The 18,158-nt window shown below is 37.4% G+C and overlaps 1 protein-coding gene across 2 annotated transcripts in view; it reads left to right on the forward strand.

Annotated features, from left to right (window-relative positions):
- Positions 1-17,052, forward strand: part of LOC113066673 (leucine-rich repeat and immunoglobulin-like domain-containing nogo receptor-interacting protein 1) — a 69,767-nt gene extending 52,715 nt beyond the window's left edge. For both annotated transcript variants that reach the window (XM_026238621.1, XM_026238620.1), the window contains one exon: positions 14,857-17,052. In XM_026238621.1, the coding sequence (XP_026094406.1) occupies positions 14,869-16,716 (1,848 nt within the window). In that variant the 5' untranslated portion in view covers positions 14,857-14,868 and the 3' untranslated portion in view covers positions 16,717-17,052. The remainder of the gene's footprint in view (positions 1-14,856) is intronic.
- The last annotated feature ends 1,106 nt before the right edge of the window (positions 17,053-18,158 follow it).

Consider the following 18,158-nt stretch of genomic DNA (forward strand, 5'->3'; position numbering starts at 1 on the left):
ATCAGGATTTTTGCCTGTGCGTTGTCAAAGGAATACTCCTCTCTTCCTCTCTTTGTTGTTATGTTAGTGATATTCTCTAGCAGATGTTTAATGCCGCAGCATCATATTGCACTTTAAAAAGACATTACGTGCAGTTACGTTTCCATAAAGCGACATGAAACTGCATTTATGTATGATACATGTACGCTGGTTTCATGTTTTTATGATGGAAATGAATTGGCAGTAACGAGCCAGCAGAGCTCATTAGTGTTGCAGGGAGAAGATGCTGTAGTCCTGCTGAGTAAATGTTAATCACAATGGAAGACTCTATGCGAACAACTTGGAAATGTCAGGTAGTCGTGGTTGTGGGTGGCGCTCGTGTTATGGTTGTGTTTTTTCGTCTGTCTGTGGGCGATGCCTGAATTGTGACTGGGTGAAAGAATTGAGTCAATACCAGAAATTTAGCTTTAGATTGAGACCATAAGCAATAAAGAAAACCTCCCTCAGGCAACAAGATGCAACTGAGAATTATTTTATTTACAGCTCTTTGTAAAAATCTGTAATCTGTCATTTTGATTTCAAAATTTTGATAATTGTTTTTAATTAATTATTTTATTTTAAGTAAATAAATTGGCAAAATAATTCAAAAAATAAATACAACAATAATCTATTATTATTTAACAAGTATCAAAGCTTAAGTATGATTGTGATATTTAGATATTAAATAATCAAAATAAAATTATTCATTAAAAACTGTGTGTGTGTGTGTGTGTGTGTGTGTATATACTAATATATACTAATTATATATATATATATATATATATATATATATATATATATATATATATATATATATATATATATATACATATATATATATATATAATTAGTAGTAATAGTAGTATCATTATAACAAATCAAAAATGTCCAAAATCTAAATTGGTGATCTGTTTTGTTATTTTTACATTAAAAAAAATAATAATAATAATAATAAATTTTATAATGACATAAGGGTAAATGCAGAATTTTAATTTCCTGATGTACATGTAGCCTAATGCAGTTTGACTGAAATGTTTTCCCAAAATTATTAGGGAAGTATTTGGACGTGCCATTGGTTCAGCAGGATGACTGCTTTCATTTGGTCTGTGCAAGCGATATCTTTTGCGACTGTCACAGTCGTCACATTCCAAAATGTGCAAAATGATTTTCTGTGTGGGCGGAGCTTGTATCGTAGTGTAGTGGTGCTTGTTTTGTTGCTGAAGGAAGTTTTGAATTGTGGTTGTGGGCGGGGCTTCTGTTAACATGCAGATCTGAGACAGAGAGTGTGAGTACTTCTCAAATAACCATAGCTGTTAATGTATTTTCAAGTGTGTGTGCCCTTGTGTTAAATCAGATTGGAGTGTGTGTGTGTGTAATCAGTATTCTTCTCAGGCCAGTAGATCGATGGAAGCTCAGCAGCTGGTTTTGCTTGCTGAATGAGATGGCAACACCCATCAGGTTTGTGTGTGTACAGTGTTTGCCTATGCGTGTTTGTGTGTGTATCTTTGAAGCGATTGGCGTTAGTGATCTGATATCAAGTGGTTATAAATTCTTTAGGGCAGTCGAGTCGTGCAGTGATGCCTAATGGCGGTGCTGCTTAAAGGTGTGTGTATATGTGTGTGTGTGTGTTAAAGAGGCTGAGGTAAGCATTCCCAGACTAACGCTTTCTTTAATTGGATTTGTTTATTCATCAGCATTCCTGCTGGATTTACTATGTGAGGTAAATATGCCGGTAGCACCAGCAGTTAGCCTAGATCCACATGAGGGCATCAGCTCAGATAATTAATGTTTCCAAAAGAACATCAGATGGGCATGTGTGTCAGAGCTTTCTTAAAGGAGCCATACTCAGTTTTTTTGAAGCCATCTTCACTAAGCCCTGCCTTAAAAACTTTTCTGACACATCCTAGCATACATTACTGTTCAAACTTTAAGGCTCTTATGCTCACCGAGGCTGCATTTATTTGATAAAAATACAGTAAAAAGAGTTAATATTTTTACCATTTAAAACAAACTAAATTAAAAAAAAGTCATTTATTCCTGTGATTTAATGCTGAATTTTCAGCATCATTCCTTCAATCGTCAGAGTCACATGATCCTTCAGAAAATATTCTAATATGCTGATTTGCTCCTCAAGAAACATTTCTTAATAGTTAACATTAAGTTATTTCTTATTACATTTTTTAGGATTCTTTTATAAATAGAAAGTTCAAATAATAGCATTTATTTGAAGCTAAATACATAGTATACGGTAGTACACATATACAACATTATACTGTAAATTTGATCTTTACTTACACTTTTGATCAGTTTAATGCATTATTGCTGAAGAAAAGTATCAATTTCTTTCAAAAAATAATCTTACCGACCCCAGACTTTTGAATAATATTGTAAGTCTGTGGAGGACAAAAACTAGCATTAGTAATTTATCTGAATTTACACTATGAGTCTGCATACAGTGTTCACATTTGTAGTTTTTTGTCCTTTAATAAAAATAATTTCATTAAATGTACTTAAGATTTCATCATATTAATTGATTTCAGTTACTGAGTAAAACAAATATTCAGACATTTTATATATTAATTATTATTCAATTGATTATATATATATATATATATATATATATATATATATATGTATGTGTGTGTGTGTGTGTGTGTATATATATATATATATATATATATATATATATATATATATATATATGTATATATATATATGTGTGCTTTTGTTTTTCAAATGACCATGTCTTTCTAGATGCTTCTTTAAGACAATATAATTAAAATAATTGTAAATAATTACAAAAATTTTTTTTTAATTTAAATAATTAAATTAGCAATTTTCACCTCACTTTCATTATCATTGACAAAAGTAAACAAAAATTATTTGAGAAATGTTTTTGTCAGTAATTTTATTTCTTAGGAATGCAGCCTATGTATACTATATATTATAATGGTAAAACAGGCCCATTGCATTATGGGACGGTGTAATGTTAACCTATGCAGAAGCCTATGAAGTGTGTAAATGTGTGTTTTGTGGTTCTGTAGGATTGATTTACGTCGTTGAATTTCCTCTCTGAATCTTTCCGATCAATCAGCAGTGACTAAAATAGAAAGCGAACCGAGATTTATGTTCTGAAGAGAGGAACAAAGCGTTGTAGAGGCGGTGGAGTTACAGAGGTCATGTGATCTCTGCCAAGGGTTTGTGTTTCAGGAGACGATGAGTGTGCGCCGTTTAGCAGATGCCTGGAGATAGAACGCGATTCATGAGCCTGAGCGAGAGAGACAGAAAACTGTTGGTGTAAACTGAGCTTAGTGTGCGTGTGTGTGTGTGTGTGTGTGTGTGTGTGCGTGTGTGTGTGTGTGTTTGAGATCCCTGAAAGCCAGTGTTTAAGAGGAAAGACAGAGGAGGGGTGTGGTTGTGCTCCATTTCCAGATAGATAGAGAGGATGACACAGCTAACAGCACCGACAGGAAGCTTGTTGATGGATGACAGACTGATATCAAGAGTCTTTCCATATTATAGATGAATGCAGAGTTCAATTTCCACTACACAAACTCCCTGATGGATTCGCAGGAAGACGATCAGGTCTATGAATCGCACGAATTCTGCTGGAACAAACCCAGGTCACACCAGCTTAAAGGAATGTTCTGGGTTCGACTAAGCTGTAACAATTTGGAAAGGCACCTTTGACTCCAAAGAGAAAAGTATTGACAGTTTTTTCTGTCAGATTGAATCTCTATATCCATACACACCACAGTAAAAGTGTCTCCATTTAGTCCGTGTATTTACAAAAACCTCTCATTACGTTTTTATGTATTAACATGAAACTGCTGTGGTAGACCTGCTTATGTAATGTTCTATCCAATATTTAAGAATACCAAAAAAAGGGCACGTTTGTTGGCTCAAATTCATAAAAAGAAAATGTAAGCAGGAGTTCATCCATCTAGAAAAGTAGTCCTCCAGACCTCCACCTCCAAAGCGATTTAGGGAACTTCACAGATTAAATAATAAAGTTTTTTACTAAATAATTCATTTAAGTGCTTTAACCTAAATTCACCTTTCATGTGTATGCAAAACATTTGCTCTGTTTATTTCCATTTTAAGTGATTTTTTGGTAATTTGAAATGTCTGCTTTTAAATGAACCAATTAAAATCAGAAAAAAAAAATATTCTCAGATTATGTAATCCGTATGAAACTTGCATGCAGGCGCATTCACTACTTCGGAGATGTCGCCGAATTCATCTCTTAAGCCGAAAACACTAGTTTTATCAGTGTGCTGTGGCAAGCTTTATGCATGCGCTTCAGCATCTATTAGGCTATGTAGGCAATAAAAGGCTTATTAGCGTGATTTATGATTTATTAGCATGGTTTATTAATAAAAAAAATGTGTGATTAATCGACAAATGCTTAAAATGAATGACTACTAGTAGACCAGAAAAACCTTTAATCGTGGGCAGTCCTTCAAAATATGTTGCAGACATTTCACGAAGACCCTAAAGTATCATACCAACTTGTGGAAAATGGGCATCTGATGGCCCCTTTAAAAGAGCATTCTGAGTTCAGTACAGAGTCAAGATCAGTCAACAGGAATAGTTCACCTAAAACTTCACCTAAAAACTTGACCCTCAGCTCATCCAAAGATGTAGGTGAGTTTGTTTCTTCATTTAAACAGATTTGGAGAAATGTAGCATTGCATCACTTGCTCTTTAATGGATCCTCTGCAGTGAATGGGTGCCGTCAGAATGAGAGTCCAAACATCTGATAAAAACATCACAATAATCCATAAGTAATCCACTCCAGTCCACTCCAGTCCATCAATTAATACCTTGTGAAGCAAAAAGCTTCATGTTCAGAAGCAATTCAACAAAGAAACAAATCCTTCTTTAAGACATTTTAACTTTAAACCATTGCTTCTGGCTAAAATATGAGTTCACTATCCATAATATTGCCTCCTCCATTGAAATCATCTAATCTTAATCAGGAGATCAAAAATGTGGAGATCAAGCACTGTTTGATCGATGCCAATCAATACTGTTGATGGGCATCAAGGCATTAACATGTTCTGACTAAAACGCTTGAATCAATGGCGAAAAAAAGGAGCTTTTTCAGAGCTGTTGAAAGAGTGTCAAATCATGTGTCATTTCGCACATTTGTGTTGGTTTTTGGACATGCATGAGTCCATTCCTGTCATTAGAGATGCGGGTCTGACTGTAAATCATCTACAGCAGAGCGGAGAGTGAATCAGGCGGTACAGCGTGAATTTAAAAGAGCTCTTTAAAATGACATTCTGTAATGAGTCGCTCTGACAAGAAACACACAGTTATGAAAGAAAATTGTGTGTGTGTGGATGAAGTGCCTGTGCACAGAACAAAATCAATACCTGTGTCTATGTTTTATATGAACCCAACCCTGTCAAAGTTTATCTGCAGCCATCATTAGAACAGAATAGAATAAATATTTAATGATAAATTACTTTTACAGCTATGTAGTGTATAAATATTCTACATTATGCCTTGTATAATAGAAAATCAACAAGATACAAACCATGCAATAGACCTAATTCATGAGCAAATTGGTGTGTAAATTGTTAGTTAAATCATTTAATGTTATTTAAAATGATTATTTTAAAAAATACTTTATGAACGATTTGCACAGAAATGTGGCTTATGAATGAGAAGCACTCTGTAGTGCACAATAAAGATTGATAGTTCAGGAATGTTTTTAATATTTTTTTTCTTTTGTATGGCATGAAAATGAATGACTAACCCATTAAAATGTAAATTCATTTTATTAGGGCCCTATGTGTGGCACAAATTAAGCAAGTTTCGGGTGGAAAATATGATAACTTTGAGCAATAACTATAGTGATGATTTATAGCTTACACAAATATGGGTCAAATACTGCATTTTTTACTACCAAGTGCATTTACAATGACTTATCTTGTGTGAATGTGTTCACATCAAGCTAATTCTGACACCGTAACATGCTAGCTTTATTTTGAAACATGGTAGCTGGTTTCCATTAAAACATTAGCCTCTGTGTTCAAAGAACAGCATGAACTGGTAGCTGGACAAGCTAATTAGCAGCTAGCATGTTCCAGGACATCTACCTGGATTTCCCAGCAGGGAACAAACTGACAGCAGCGACTGAAAATGATTCAGTCAACTTTTATAGGTTATGTACTGAAGTTACATAACACAGACCTGACGTCTATTGAAGCATATTTTGAAAAACATCAGCAGCGTAAAAAGGACACCAGCGATCACCTTAGGTCCTGTATTAAAGTCTGTGAAAACGTATGCATGCCTTACTTTTCAGCTAAATACATTTCTCTAACACTCATTTTCTTCTCTGAATAAATGAAAAGAGAGATGCTTTGGGGAACGGTGAATGAGTCATGAGACTGAACCGAGAAACCCACACACACACTTTGAAACACACACACACAGATGCTATAGAATGGTTTCCTAGTGCATATAATGTATTGTACAAGATTATTCATTACTTTGTGGCTTTTAAGGTCATCCCAGATCAGTTTGTGTTTAATGATGAGGACCAGATATATATACATATATATACATATTATTAGAATGATTCCTGAAGGATCATGTGACATTGTAGACTGAAGTAATGTTGCTGAAAATTCAGCTTTACAGGAATAAATTAGATTAAAATATATCCAAACCGATACATTTAAATGGTCATATTTCACATATTTACAGATTTTTTTCATCAAATAAAATCAATAAATGCTTCTTTAAACCCTAGGCTTCAACATTCAGCTAAGTTGTGTGTCATGTGAAAACTGCATCACTGGATCTGAACTAGAGGTCACATGGCGTCAGTCAGGGGTTCTCTGTACACTCCAGTTAAAGAGAGAAACCTGCTGGTCATGTGTATGTGAATTTGCCCATGATGCATTAGACTGACAGAACTCATCTCAGAGTCTTAATGTCTTTGTTTGGCAGATGCAATGCAAAACAATCAATTTCCCAGCATGCATTTCTGCATCACATCTCCAGGCCTCCTCCTCCTGCTTGCAGAGCATGATTAGCGGTTCAAAACGCAATTTCATCCTTGTAAAAGACTTGATCAGTTGTAATTTGAGGTTACTGTAGCTATTGGCTCTCTCTCTATGAATCTAAAAGACATTTTCTCCAACAAATTGAAACAATTTTACTAGAGTTTGAGAATAAAATCGTAGCTAGGTCAAGGTATGTCTAAGAAAATGCACAGTTCACCCATAAATTAAAATGTTGTAATCATTTTCATTTTGGAGCGTGACAGCTGCTGATCTAGCTTTGTTTTATATGTCCCATGAAAGTAATAAAATCATTAAGTGAGGGAATGGAAGCCAGTTTTTGTCTTAGAGTTTTTGTGTGTATCTGTGGATCATGTTTTGATTACAGGTCTGATTAGGTTTAACCATAACTCAAATTATAAGGGAGAAGTGTGCAATTTCTTTTCTCAATGGACTTGAATGTATTAGGGCTGTCAAATGGATTAATCACATATAAAATAACAGTTTGTGTTTATATCATATATGTGTTTGTACTATGTATATATGAATACATAAAAACACACAAGAATGTATATATTTAAGAAAACACACATGTAAATATTTCTTTAATATATACATGTATCTGTGTATTTATATATACATATAAAAATACACAGTATATACACACATCATGTAAACTCAAACATTTATTTTGGATGCCACTAATCGCTATTAATCGATTTGACAGCTTAATTTTTTTGTATCAGAGTTTCAAGTCATTAGCTTAGCGACATGCTAACGTCAAACTCTGTTGGAATCAGCTGTGAATGTAAGTTCCTTTAATGCAAGTCAGTCCACTTAACAGCCAGAAAGGGACCATTAATGGAGTTTTTGCCCATTAAGAGCGTATCAGATCAATTAATTACAAGGTTCCGTTTCAGTAAGGTTGCTGCCGCAGAAGCTAGCTTCCTTTATAGACAATAGACAGTGAGGCTAGGTTTTTCAGTCTAGCTTATGCTTGTGTGTAAATCCTGCTTGTAAACCCTTGTCTCACACCCAGCGAGAAAACCTGCCCTGTGTGATTGATTCCTCAGCGCTAGGACGTCTTTTGTGTTGGACCTTGTTATTCCCGATTCCAGCTGCCATTGTGGGCTTGTGTTGATGCTTCTTTTCCTGCAGCTTCAGGGTCACTGTGTCTCCCTCCCCTCAGAGAGAGGAAAACAGAGAGTGACAGAGCGAAGAAAGCAAAAAAACTGAGAGGTTTGAGCTCTGAGGAGCTGCTAGGGCTGAAGCATGGAGCTGGTTTTTCTGGGAGGACATGTATTTAGAAGGTCAGCAGAAGATCTGAAGCTCTGAATAGGAACCTAGTGTACTGTTTGCACTCCCTGAACCAGAGTTACTCTACAGACACAATAATAGCGGAGAGGCAAGGAGAAGGTCTCTAATGAGGGAACACTCAGTCACACGCTGCTGATTCTGCAGCAAGTGTAACAAATAAATGAGCGGATTCAGCCACGGACCATGAGATATGGAGTATGAGTGTGTGTGTCTTAGTTCTAGGCATTCTGTGCAGGAATGTTTTAAGTGAACGATACAATCTCATTCCTGACACTTGTTTGTCATTGAAATGAAGGCGTTCTGTTGTAACAGAGAGACGTGACTGGTTTGTTGGTCGTGTCTACCTTCAAAGGCTGACTTTAAAGGCCCAGAGGAACATTTTGTTGCATGTATTTTGCTCTTTTATACCTCGGGAGACTTTTTCAATTAAAAAAGGAGAACATTTCATGTGTGTTGCCATTTATTTACACAACATTGGCGTTTTGGGGGCCTGGAAATGCAAACTTTTGAAATCAGGTTGAAAATGATTACCATTATCGTCTCAGTGTTAACTAAAAAACATGAATTTGTGCAAATAGTAATGCCAGACGCTAGCATATTGTATGTTCAGTCTATAGGCATGTGCACAGGCGTGTAGTGTGTCTTTACAAAGTGACATTGCCAACTACTGGCTTGGCATGCATAATACAGCGATTTTAGTCATTTTCGCAGATCTGTGCGAATGGTGACTTTAACGACAGTTTAACAATGTTGTTGTCTATATGCAAAAAATGTCAAAACAGGAAAAACTTGTCCTTTTTAAGTGTACCATAATCTTCAATTTCTGTGCCAGCAGCATCACCAAATTGAATCGTATATATAATGGGATGCATTTCCTGAACACTCCCCTTGTATACCATTGGTCTGACTAATTGATAGCCCCACCCAAACTAATGCATTGGTTGAGTCAAGGAGAAATAAAAATAGACACTAATAAAATGTTTATTCACACAGAGAAGAAGTACCAAACTATAAAACTAATGGATGGAAGCTCAGGTCATTTAGTAGATTAATGAAAAACCTTAGTTCATATTGACATTTGACATCTGATTTTTACAGGCTTGTTGTCTTGACAAATCTAAGCACGTTTTGAAACATTAATGAGATCTCCTCTGAAACTCTTGAGGAGACATTAGTAATAATACTTAAGATACGTAAGAAGCATGAGGCAGTAAGTATCTCAGTTTGCTCTCCGTGTATACTCATTACTTTCTAGGAAAAGTTGAGATATTAATGAGATCTCATTTGTGGTTTTTCTTCCCCATGGGGGAGAAAAAAAAAAGATTTTTCTCATTTAATGAATTGGGAAACAATCTGTACATGATGATGTACATGGTGAACGGATTCAAGAGATTTAAGTCACTTGGAGAACTCAAAGTCTTCTAGAGAGTAGCAGCAGAGCTTCATTAAGTCAATTAATCAGATTGATTTACGGATGAGCCGGAGTGGTGTTATTCTTATCCAAGTGTGTGTTTAACTTTGTTTGTCCTATGAGGTGTCTGTGTGCTGAACTGACCTACATGAAGCTGAGGTGAAATGAGTCCACCTATATGTGTGTGTGTGTGTGTGTGTGTGTGTGAAGGATTAGCGAACAGGTTGATTCTGAACTAGATTAGACTCTTAGCGTGCTGCTCCTATCGCAGTGACAGATGTGAGGAGGATTCTGCTGCTCAGGTATTTAGCTGCCTTCTTTAAGTGGGATTGTTGCCGCTGGGTAACAACGCCCTGCTTCAGACTGCAGTAATTCACAGTCTTACTGTGATAGATTTAGATGTATCATAAATATATAATAGTAAATGATGCAACGGATGGAAATACGATCACATCAGAATAGAGAAGATGCGATCTTGACATGTTTATTAGGAACTGCCTCACCGTATTGCTGTACAAATCACCTTCTGGCATGACTTGACATACTAGCTTACCGTGTTACTTACATGCTACCTAACTGCATTACTTTACACTTTACCATAATGCAGTACTTTACACCCTTGGCCATCACATTACTTTCCACTGCCATTCTGCATTATTGTTATATCTGCATTATCTGCTGTTACTTTACACATCACCACACTGTTACTATACACACTGCCTCACTTCACATTAATAAATGCTACTTGCATTGCATTATTTTTTACACTGATTTATTTTATTTTACACTCTACCTTCCTGCATTATTTCATGTGCTACATCTTTTCCATACAACTTTGCTGTTACTTTACACATAATCCCACTGTTACTTTACACACTAATGCTGTTATTATAAATTACCAACTGCATTATTTCAATTGACTTGTTACCTGTTACTTTACATGCTAGTTTGCCCCTTTACACTTCATTCTACAAAGCTGCATTACAATATACATTATCTCATTGCATTACTTTAGATTCCACACTACTTTACTGCACATTTTTTAATTCTGCCTCTCTTTTACTATACATATCAGTTTGCTGCATTACTTTACACACAAACTCAAGGCATTACTTCACCAGATTACTGCATAAACTACTTAGTTGCATTAGTTTATGTACTGCACTTACGTCATTACTTTATCTGCTACTGTTCTATTATTTTACACAGGATTAAAGGTTTCAGTAGGAGGGCTTAACAATCATGCATTTCCTTTCTGTTTTTCACTGTGAGATAATGCATAATGCTATTTGATAAGATTTCCAAAGATAGATCATTAGCCGAATAATGTTTCAGCTTGTTGCTAGCCTGATGACCAGATAGCAGTGATAGTTCTCTCATGTCAGATTCATGTGAAGATTATTTCCATATGTTCTCAGGTTTTGGCAGCACACACTGTAGGCTGTTTAATTTGCTTTGAACAGAACCCAGCCTCCCCTCAGCAGTGCTTAACACGGGCCTCTGGGCCACATGCTGAATGCTTCCAGCCAAACTCAACCCTTCAGTGGCTTCATTATTGACCCTGATGAACAACTGGGGCTCACAGTTAGATCACTGCAGTTTATTCATTATTAAATCGGCAAATTACAAACAAAAATCCAAATTGGCCTCTTCTGAAATGAATCACTTCCTCTATATATTCTTTTAGAATTAGAAATATTCTTGTTGACTACCTGCATGTGTGTAGATATTTTTGCACACATTTTCAAGATCGAAAAAAAAAATGGATCCGCCTAACCTATCCTGCACACAGTTGTGAATTATTTTGTGAGTTGATTGGATATGCAAAATAATTTGAGAATATTTTAATTTGCACTTGGGAATATGCTAACAAGATATTTTCTGTTTTTAGCTTCCTGTAACAGGCTCATTCTTGGAGATATGCACAATTATTTTGTGTTTGCGTGGGTGGGTGGAGTTCTTCTGCACACCAATGACTCTGTTTAATGGCCATTGTGCTTCAAGATTTGCGATTCCCTAAAGAACCATTTTAAGGCTCACAAAGCTTTACTAGTTCTTTGAACTGAAAAGTCCTTTGCTTGTGGGGGGTCTCTGTATCAGTATCACAAGGCATATTTTTACAGCCTTTCAGGGCAGAAGCAATCATTGCTGGCATCAGGCTTCCTAATGCAAGTTGTAGATCTTTTTTATGATCATACGACAGGGATGTTGTGCTACATGAACAGGAAATGAACATGCTTTGATGTTTTCAACAGAAGTATTCCAGTGCTGTGTAAGTGGAAATGAAACCCTAATCAGAGATACGACAGATTGGCAGAGAATAGTGTGACAGCAAACCAAAAATAAAATATTGTAAAACCTGAGATTCAGTGAAGATGCAAGCTGTGTTCCAAAACCAAGTGAGTTGCCTACCTAGACAGTGTTTTAAGTCATTGTAAATGTGCTATCTATGCAAAAACCGTTATGAATTATTAAAAATCTTACAATTGACAGATAAGGGAATCCCAGAATGCACTTAAAGGAGCTCTGTGAAAAAAAATCCAGAAATGTTTTTTTTTTTGCAAAATGTGCATTTTTCATGCACATGCTATAATGGCTATCTTTCATGTTGTATACCACAAAAAAGTAATTGACTCAAGACAAGACAGTCTTAAGTCGCTGGGGTGTAGTTTTAGCAATGTTTTGTATTGGTCAAAATTATAGATTTTTCTTTTATGCCAAAAAATCATTAAGTAAAGATCACGTTTCATGAAGATATTTTGTAAATTTCCTACCGTAAATATATCAAAATATAAATTTCTAAATAGAAATATGCATTGCTAAGAATTTATTTGGACAACTTCAAAGGCAATTTTCTAAGTATTTAGATTTTTTTGCAACCTCAGATTCCGAAATTTCCAAATAGTATCTCAACCAAATATTGTCTGATCCTAATAAACCATAAATCAATAGAAATCTTATTTATGTAGCTTTCAGATTATGTATAAATCTCAATTTAGAAAAATTGACACTTAAGACTTGTGGTTAAAGGTCACATTTTTTTTTTTTTAAGAAAAAGGATTAGTCAGAAGTATAAATCATTATATTAATTTAAAATAATATATTTTACATTTTTTGTGATTCGATTTTCACATTGGTCTGAACAAAAACTGCAGATGGGATTATTAGAGCGTCAGAAATATAGTGGTTTCAACGGTAACTAATGTAAACAAAGCAGCGCTCTGCTCATTAACCCTACTTCATCAGATAAAATGAAAATGCCATCAAGACTTTTAAGGAAGTCGGTTCCCTTCAGAGATTCATTCATATAAAAACTTGAATTAGTGAGAATGAGAAAAGTTTGAAAAAAAAATATAGCCTATATTATCTAGGAAATCAACTGATGGGTTACCAGTGTAAGCCTATTTGCCTGGGCTCATACACTCTCCAAAGGCTGTCTAATTCTAATCTTTAAAATACAGTTATTTATAGTTATCTTAACTACAAATTTAAATGATACTGAAAAAAACAATGAAAAATAAAATTATACATTTACACCTAAGGATTACATCAACCAAAAAAGTAGTGCGTATGCATTTTCTAGTTGGGTCCTTCTCGTAAATAAGTGCCAATTAAAACAATAAACATATAAAATAATATGCACTGTTGCTCAATATTTAATTACAGCTTCAGATGTGTGATATGTTAATTTGCAACAAGCAGGATACACCAGAAGCACATTCAATTCAGACACACAGACGTTTGTCTTGGTAATAAACACTGTAAACAGCAACCGCTTTTGTGTTCATGCTTAATGCGCATGTTGTATATATGAAAAGCATTTTAGGGGGCCCTTGGCTTATGGGGGCCCAAGGAAGTAATCTACCATTGCCTAATTGGTAAGTCCACCTCTGTGAGTGAACTCAATTTGTGGAGTTGCTGCCCATGTAGAGCATTCAGAATAAGTCCCTTACGAAATTCTATTCAGAAGATGTCTGTGTAGGCAAGGTAGCTAAGTAGGTTTTGGAATGGTTTCCACTTAAATATACATTGAAAAGAGATTGTATATTAAGTCTGTTTTAATCCTGTAGTTGTGTTTCTGTTATTTTAAAGACTCTTTTCATGGCTTAAGTGCATGGAAGACTCAACCAAACCAAAGCTAAGTAGTTAAACCTCACAATATGTTTTTTTTTTTTTTTTTTTTTTTGCTGATGCAGGATGCATTAGAATCACTGTGTACAGATTTCAATGGTCAGCATGTCTTTTAGTAATTCATCAGAGAGCAAGTATGTTTCAGATCGGTCTTAATCCAATATTTAGTCTCTTGGTCTCTTTCACAGATTGCATATGCTAGCTATTTAATGTGTGCACCTGCTGATTTCCTGTGAAGTGGATTTCTCCTTGAAAATTGTGGATAAATTCACACACATGCCTCCATGTCATCGTTTCATATGGATCCCAGACAAGGAAGTGTGAAGATTCTTGAGAGTGAAGGATTTGAGAGTGAAAAGGCTGGTTGGGACACAGAAACAGCCTTCTCAACTCACTGCTCAGTTGTGTTAGGTGCGCCAGAGGTTTAAAGGATTCATAAATATCTTATGATGGTGATGTAACCTTTGCAATGGATTCCAAGTCAAGTCCCTGAGCTCAGTTAGCACGAGTGCTACTCTGTGTTAAAAGCCTTTGAAGCTGAACTAGTTGGGGTCAAAACAAAGAAGATAGAATCCAAAAGTGCCGATTCGCACAGTTATGCAAGTACACGCCATTGGCTCTTCCTTTTCACAGTTCTGAATAATCCAACAGTCCTTAGCTCATAGATCTATGAGCCTATAATGTGATGAAACACACAGTTGACACCTTGGAAATGAAAATGATTTGTGCTATAGTAGTCAAACTCTCAGTAAAACACTATTTTACCCTCTCCACTCTTTGAATTAATATTATTCAACAAATACACAATTCACTCAAGTTTTAGAGCCATATCCTGCTTGCCAAAGAAAATAACACACTAGAAGTTTGTTCAATACTGTGTGGTATAATTGTTTATTGATTTGGATTCCTTGGATTTCATATTTTTTAATTCAACGCTCTTTTTCTCTGTGTGTGCAGGTAACCGGTAGGATGGTAGCAGGGGAAGTGAGTGGGCACAGCTTCCTGGTGGCATGCTGGCAGCCCATTCTAATCTTAATGCTGGGCACAGTGCTGTCTGGCTCTGCCACGGGCTGCCCATCTCGTTGTGAGTGCAATGTTCAGGAGCGTTCAGTCTTGTGCCATCGCAAGAAGCTGATGTCCGTTCCAGAGGGAATCCCATTAGAAACACGACTCTTGGACCTCAGCAAGAATCGAATCAAAACCATCAATCCGGATGAGTTCTCTGCCTTCCCACAGCTGGAAGAGCTGGAGCTCAATGAAAACACCATCTCAACCATCGAGCCTGGGGCTTTTAACAACCTCTACAGTCTGCAGACTCTGGGACTGCGCAGCAACAAGCTGAAGCTCATCCAGCTGGGAGTGTTCACAGGCCTCAGTAACCTAACAACGCTGGACATCAGTGAAAATAAGATCGTAATTCTGCTGGACTACATGTTCCAGGACCTCTACAACCTGCGCTCTCTGGAGGTTGGGGATAATGACCTTGTCTTCATATCCCACAGGGCATTTCACGGCCTCAGCAGCCTGGAGCAGCTCACACTAGAAAGGTGCAACTTGACCTCTGTCCCGACAGAGGCCTTCACGCACCTGCACAGTTTGGTCACGCTGCGCTTACGAAACCTCAACATCAACAGTATCAGAGACTACAGCTTCAAGCGGCTCTACCGTCTCAAAGTGCTGGAGATCGCCAACTGGCCCTACCTGGATACCATGACCACTAACTGCTTATACGGATTGAATCTTACCTCCCTAACGATCACTAATGCAAACTTGACATCTATTCCATATTTGGCCTTGAGGCACCTGGTTTATCTTCGTTTCCTTAACATGTCCTACAATCCCATTCAGATGATTGAGGGCAACCGGCTCCATGACCTGCTCAGATTGCAGGAGTTGCATCTGGTAGGCGGTCGACTGATGATGATTGAACCCTATTCCTTTAGAGGTCTGAACTACCTGAAAATCCTCAATGTGTCCAGCAACTCCCTTACCACCCTGGAGGAGTCTGTGTTCCATTCGGTGGGGAACCTGGAGACCCTCGCATTGTACGACAACCCACTGGCTTGTGACTGCCGTCTGCTTTGGGTTTTCCGACGCCGCTGGAGGCTCAACTTTAACCGACAGCAGCCAACTTGCTCCTCACCCGAGTTTGTTCAGGGAAAAGAGTTCAAGGACTTTCCTGATGTGCTGCAGCCTAATTACTTCACGTGTCGCAAGTCCAGGATCCGAGACCGGAAACCGCAGCAGAAGTTCGTTGATGAAGGCACCACCGTCCACTTCATCTGCCAAGCAGATGGAGACCCGACACCTGTCATCATGTGGCTTTCTCCACAAAAACAATTTATCACTACGAGAACGATAGGACGGCTCACTGTTTTCCCGGATGGCACCTTGGAGGTGCGCTACGCTCAGATTCAGGACAATGGGACGTATGTGTGCATTGCTAGCAATGCAGGTGGAAACGATACCGCTTTGGCTCACCTACATGTCCACAGTTACTCTCCAGACTGGCCCAACCAACCCAACAAAACCTTGGCGTTTATCTCCAACCAACCCAATGACAACGGAGCCAATGGAACAAGAGCAACAGTCCCGTTCCCTTTTGATATAAAGACGCTAATCATTGCCACCACCATGGGCTTCATCTCTTTTTTGGGTGTGGTTCTGTTCTGCCTTGTTCTGCTCTTTCTTTGGAGCAGAGGCAAAGGCAACAGCAAACACAACATTGAGATAGAGTATGTCCCGCGCAAATCGGATGCTGGGATGAGCAGCAGCGGCAATGATGGCCCTCGGAAATTTAACATGAAAATGATATAATCCAACCAGGGAGCTCAAAAGACCCTTTCAAAAAAAGACTCAAAGACAAAAAAACAGAGATTCCCTGCCTGTACAACCTCTGGCTCTGACTAGCTCCCCATAGAGGAGGGGTGTTTTCCCCCCTTTCTAAAGATGGATGTGCTGCACAGGGGTCGGTGCTTTTGTTCAATATTGAACATGAGAGGGGGAAAATGTCCTCGTGCGCACTCCTCTGTGATGGCCGCTTAAACTCAGCCTACGGGGACCAATATCTTTGAGAGAGGATTTTGTTTTAAAACACTTCAGTTCCTGTGGATTTTTATGGGCAAAAAAAAAACATGAAAAAAAAAAGGAAAAACTAAACCTTAAAATGTTTTGCCGACCTCCAGAATGCAAAGGCAGAGCATCCTTCTACCGGCTGTCCTGCTGCCCGCATCCTTTTTGTTTGTTTGTCTGTTTAACCCATTCTTTTCTTGTTTTCTACTTAAATGAATAGTTTTATGACCGAATAATAGATAAATCAGGGGTGAAAAGCACATTTAACAAACCTAACAGCTGAATTTGCTCAAATTCATCTTCTGTGTTGTGTCTAACAACAGAATGAGGAACATAATAGATTGCATTTCCTTTCCTGCCATAGAGAAATATTTGTATAGCGCAACTTTCACAAGCACATTTCTTTCTTTGTATCTGTACTCTGATGTTTGGTTCTCATTTTGCTGTCGGATCCTTATTTTAATGCATTTGTTGGATAAGCCGAGGGAATTTTACGACTCGAGCATCCGGATAAACAAGTACAGGTTGTTTAATGTTGGATTAATGGCTAGGCAAGTCAAAGCAGCAGTAATTATGTAACTTTTGTTGTGTGTTTTGCTTTATTTTTATGTAGATCGCTGTAGCCTGAGGTGAGCATTTCTGTAGTGGCCTGGTCAGGTTTAAACCCATTTAATGGCACTGCAGGATCACATTTTTATATAGAAAACCCATTCCAAGTTTTATTCTCCTGAGAAGCTACGTACACCAAGAATGTACAGCTCTGTCTCAGAGTGTGTATGTGCGAAAGTGAGCTAATTCCTAACAGAATCAATCATTTCATCAAAAGGTGAGAGTGTTAATATGCTTGACAGCACTCGATCACCTTCACCTGCTGCCGTCGCTGGGTCTCACACCTGTCTCATGCTCTCAGATATGTCTCATGGGTCTTACACCTGTCTTACGGCCTCGTGCCCGTCTAATGGACTTAGTCTTAGACCTGTCTTATGTTCTCAAATCATTCTTTCTTTACATTATATGAAGCATTGGTACCCAAAGACACAGCTTTAAAGTTAGCCAGTACATCTAAGAACTGAAACGGTGCTGGTTTGTTACAATGACAGATATATAAATGCAAGAGGGGAATTCATTAAGAATGAGCACTCCTGGTTAATGTTGTTCCGCATCTGTTTCCACAGGTGGTAAAAGCA

Source organism: Carassius auratus, chromosome 50 (assembly GCF_003368295.1).
Source record: "Carassius auratus strain Wakin chromosome 50, ASM336829v1, whole genome shotgun sequence".
NCBI classification, from domain to species: domain Eukaryota; kingdom Metazoa; phylum Chordata; class Actinopteri; order Cypriniformes; family Cyprinidae; genus Carassius; species Carassius auratus.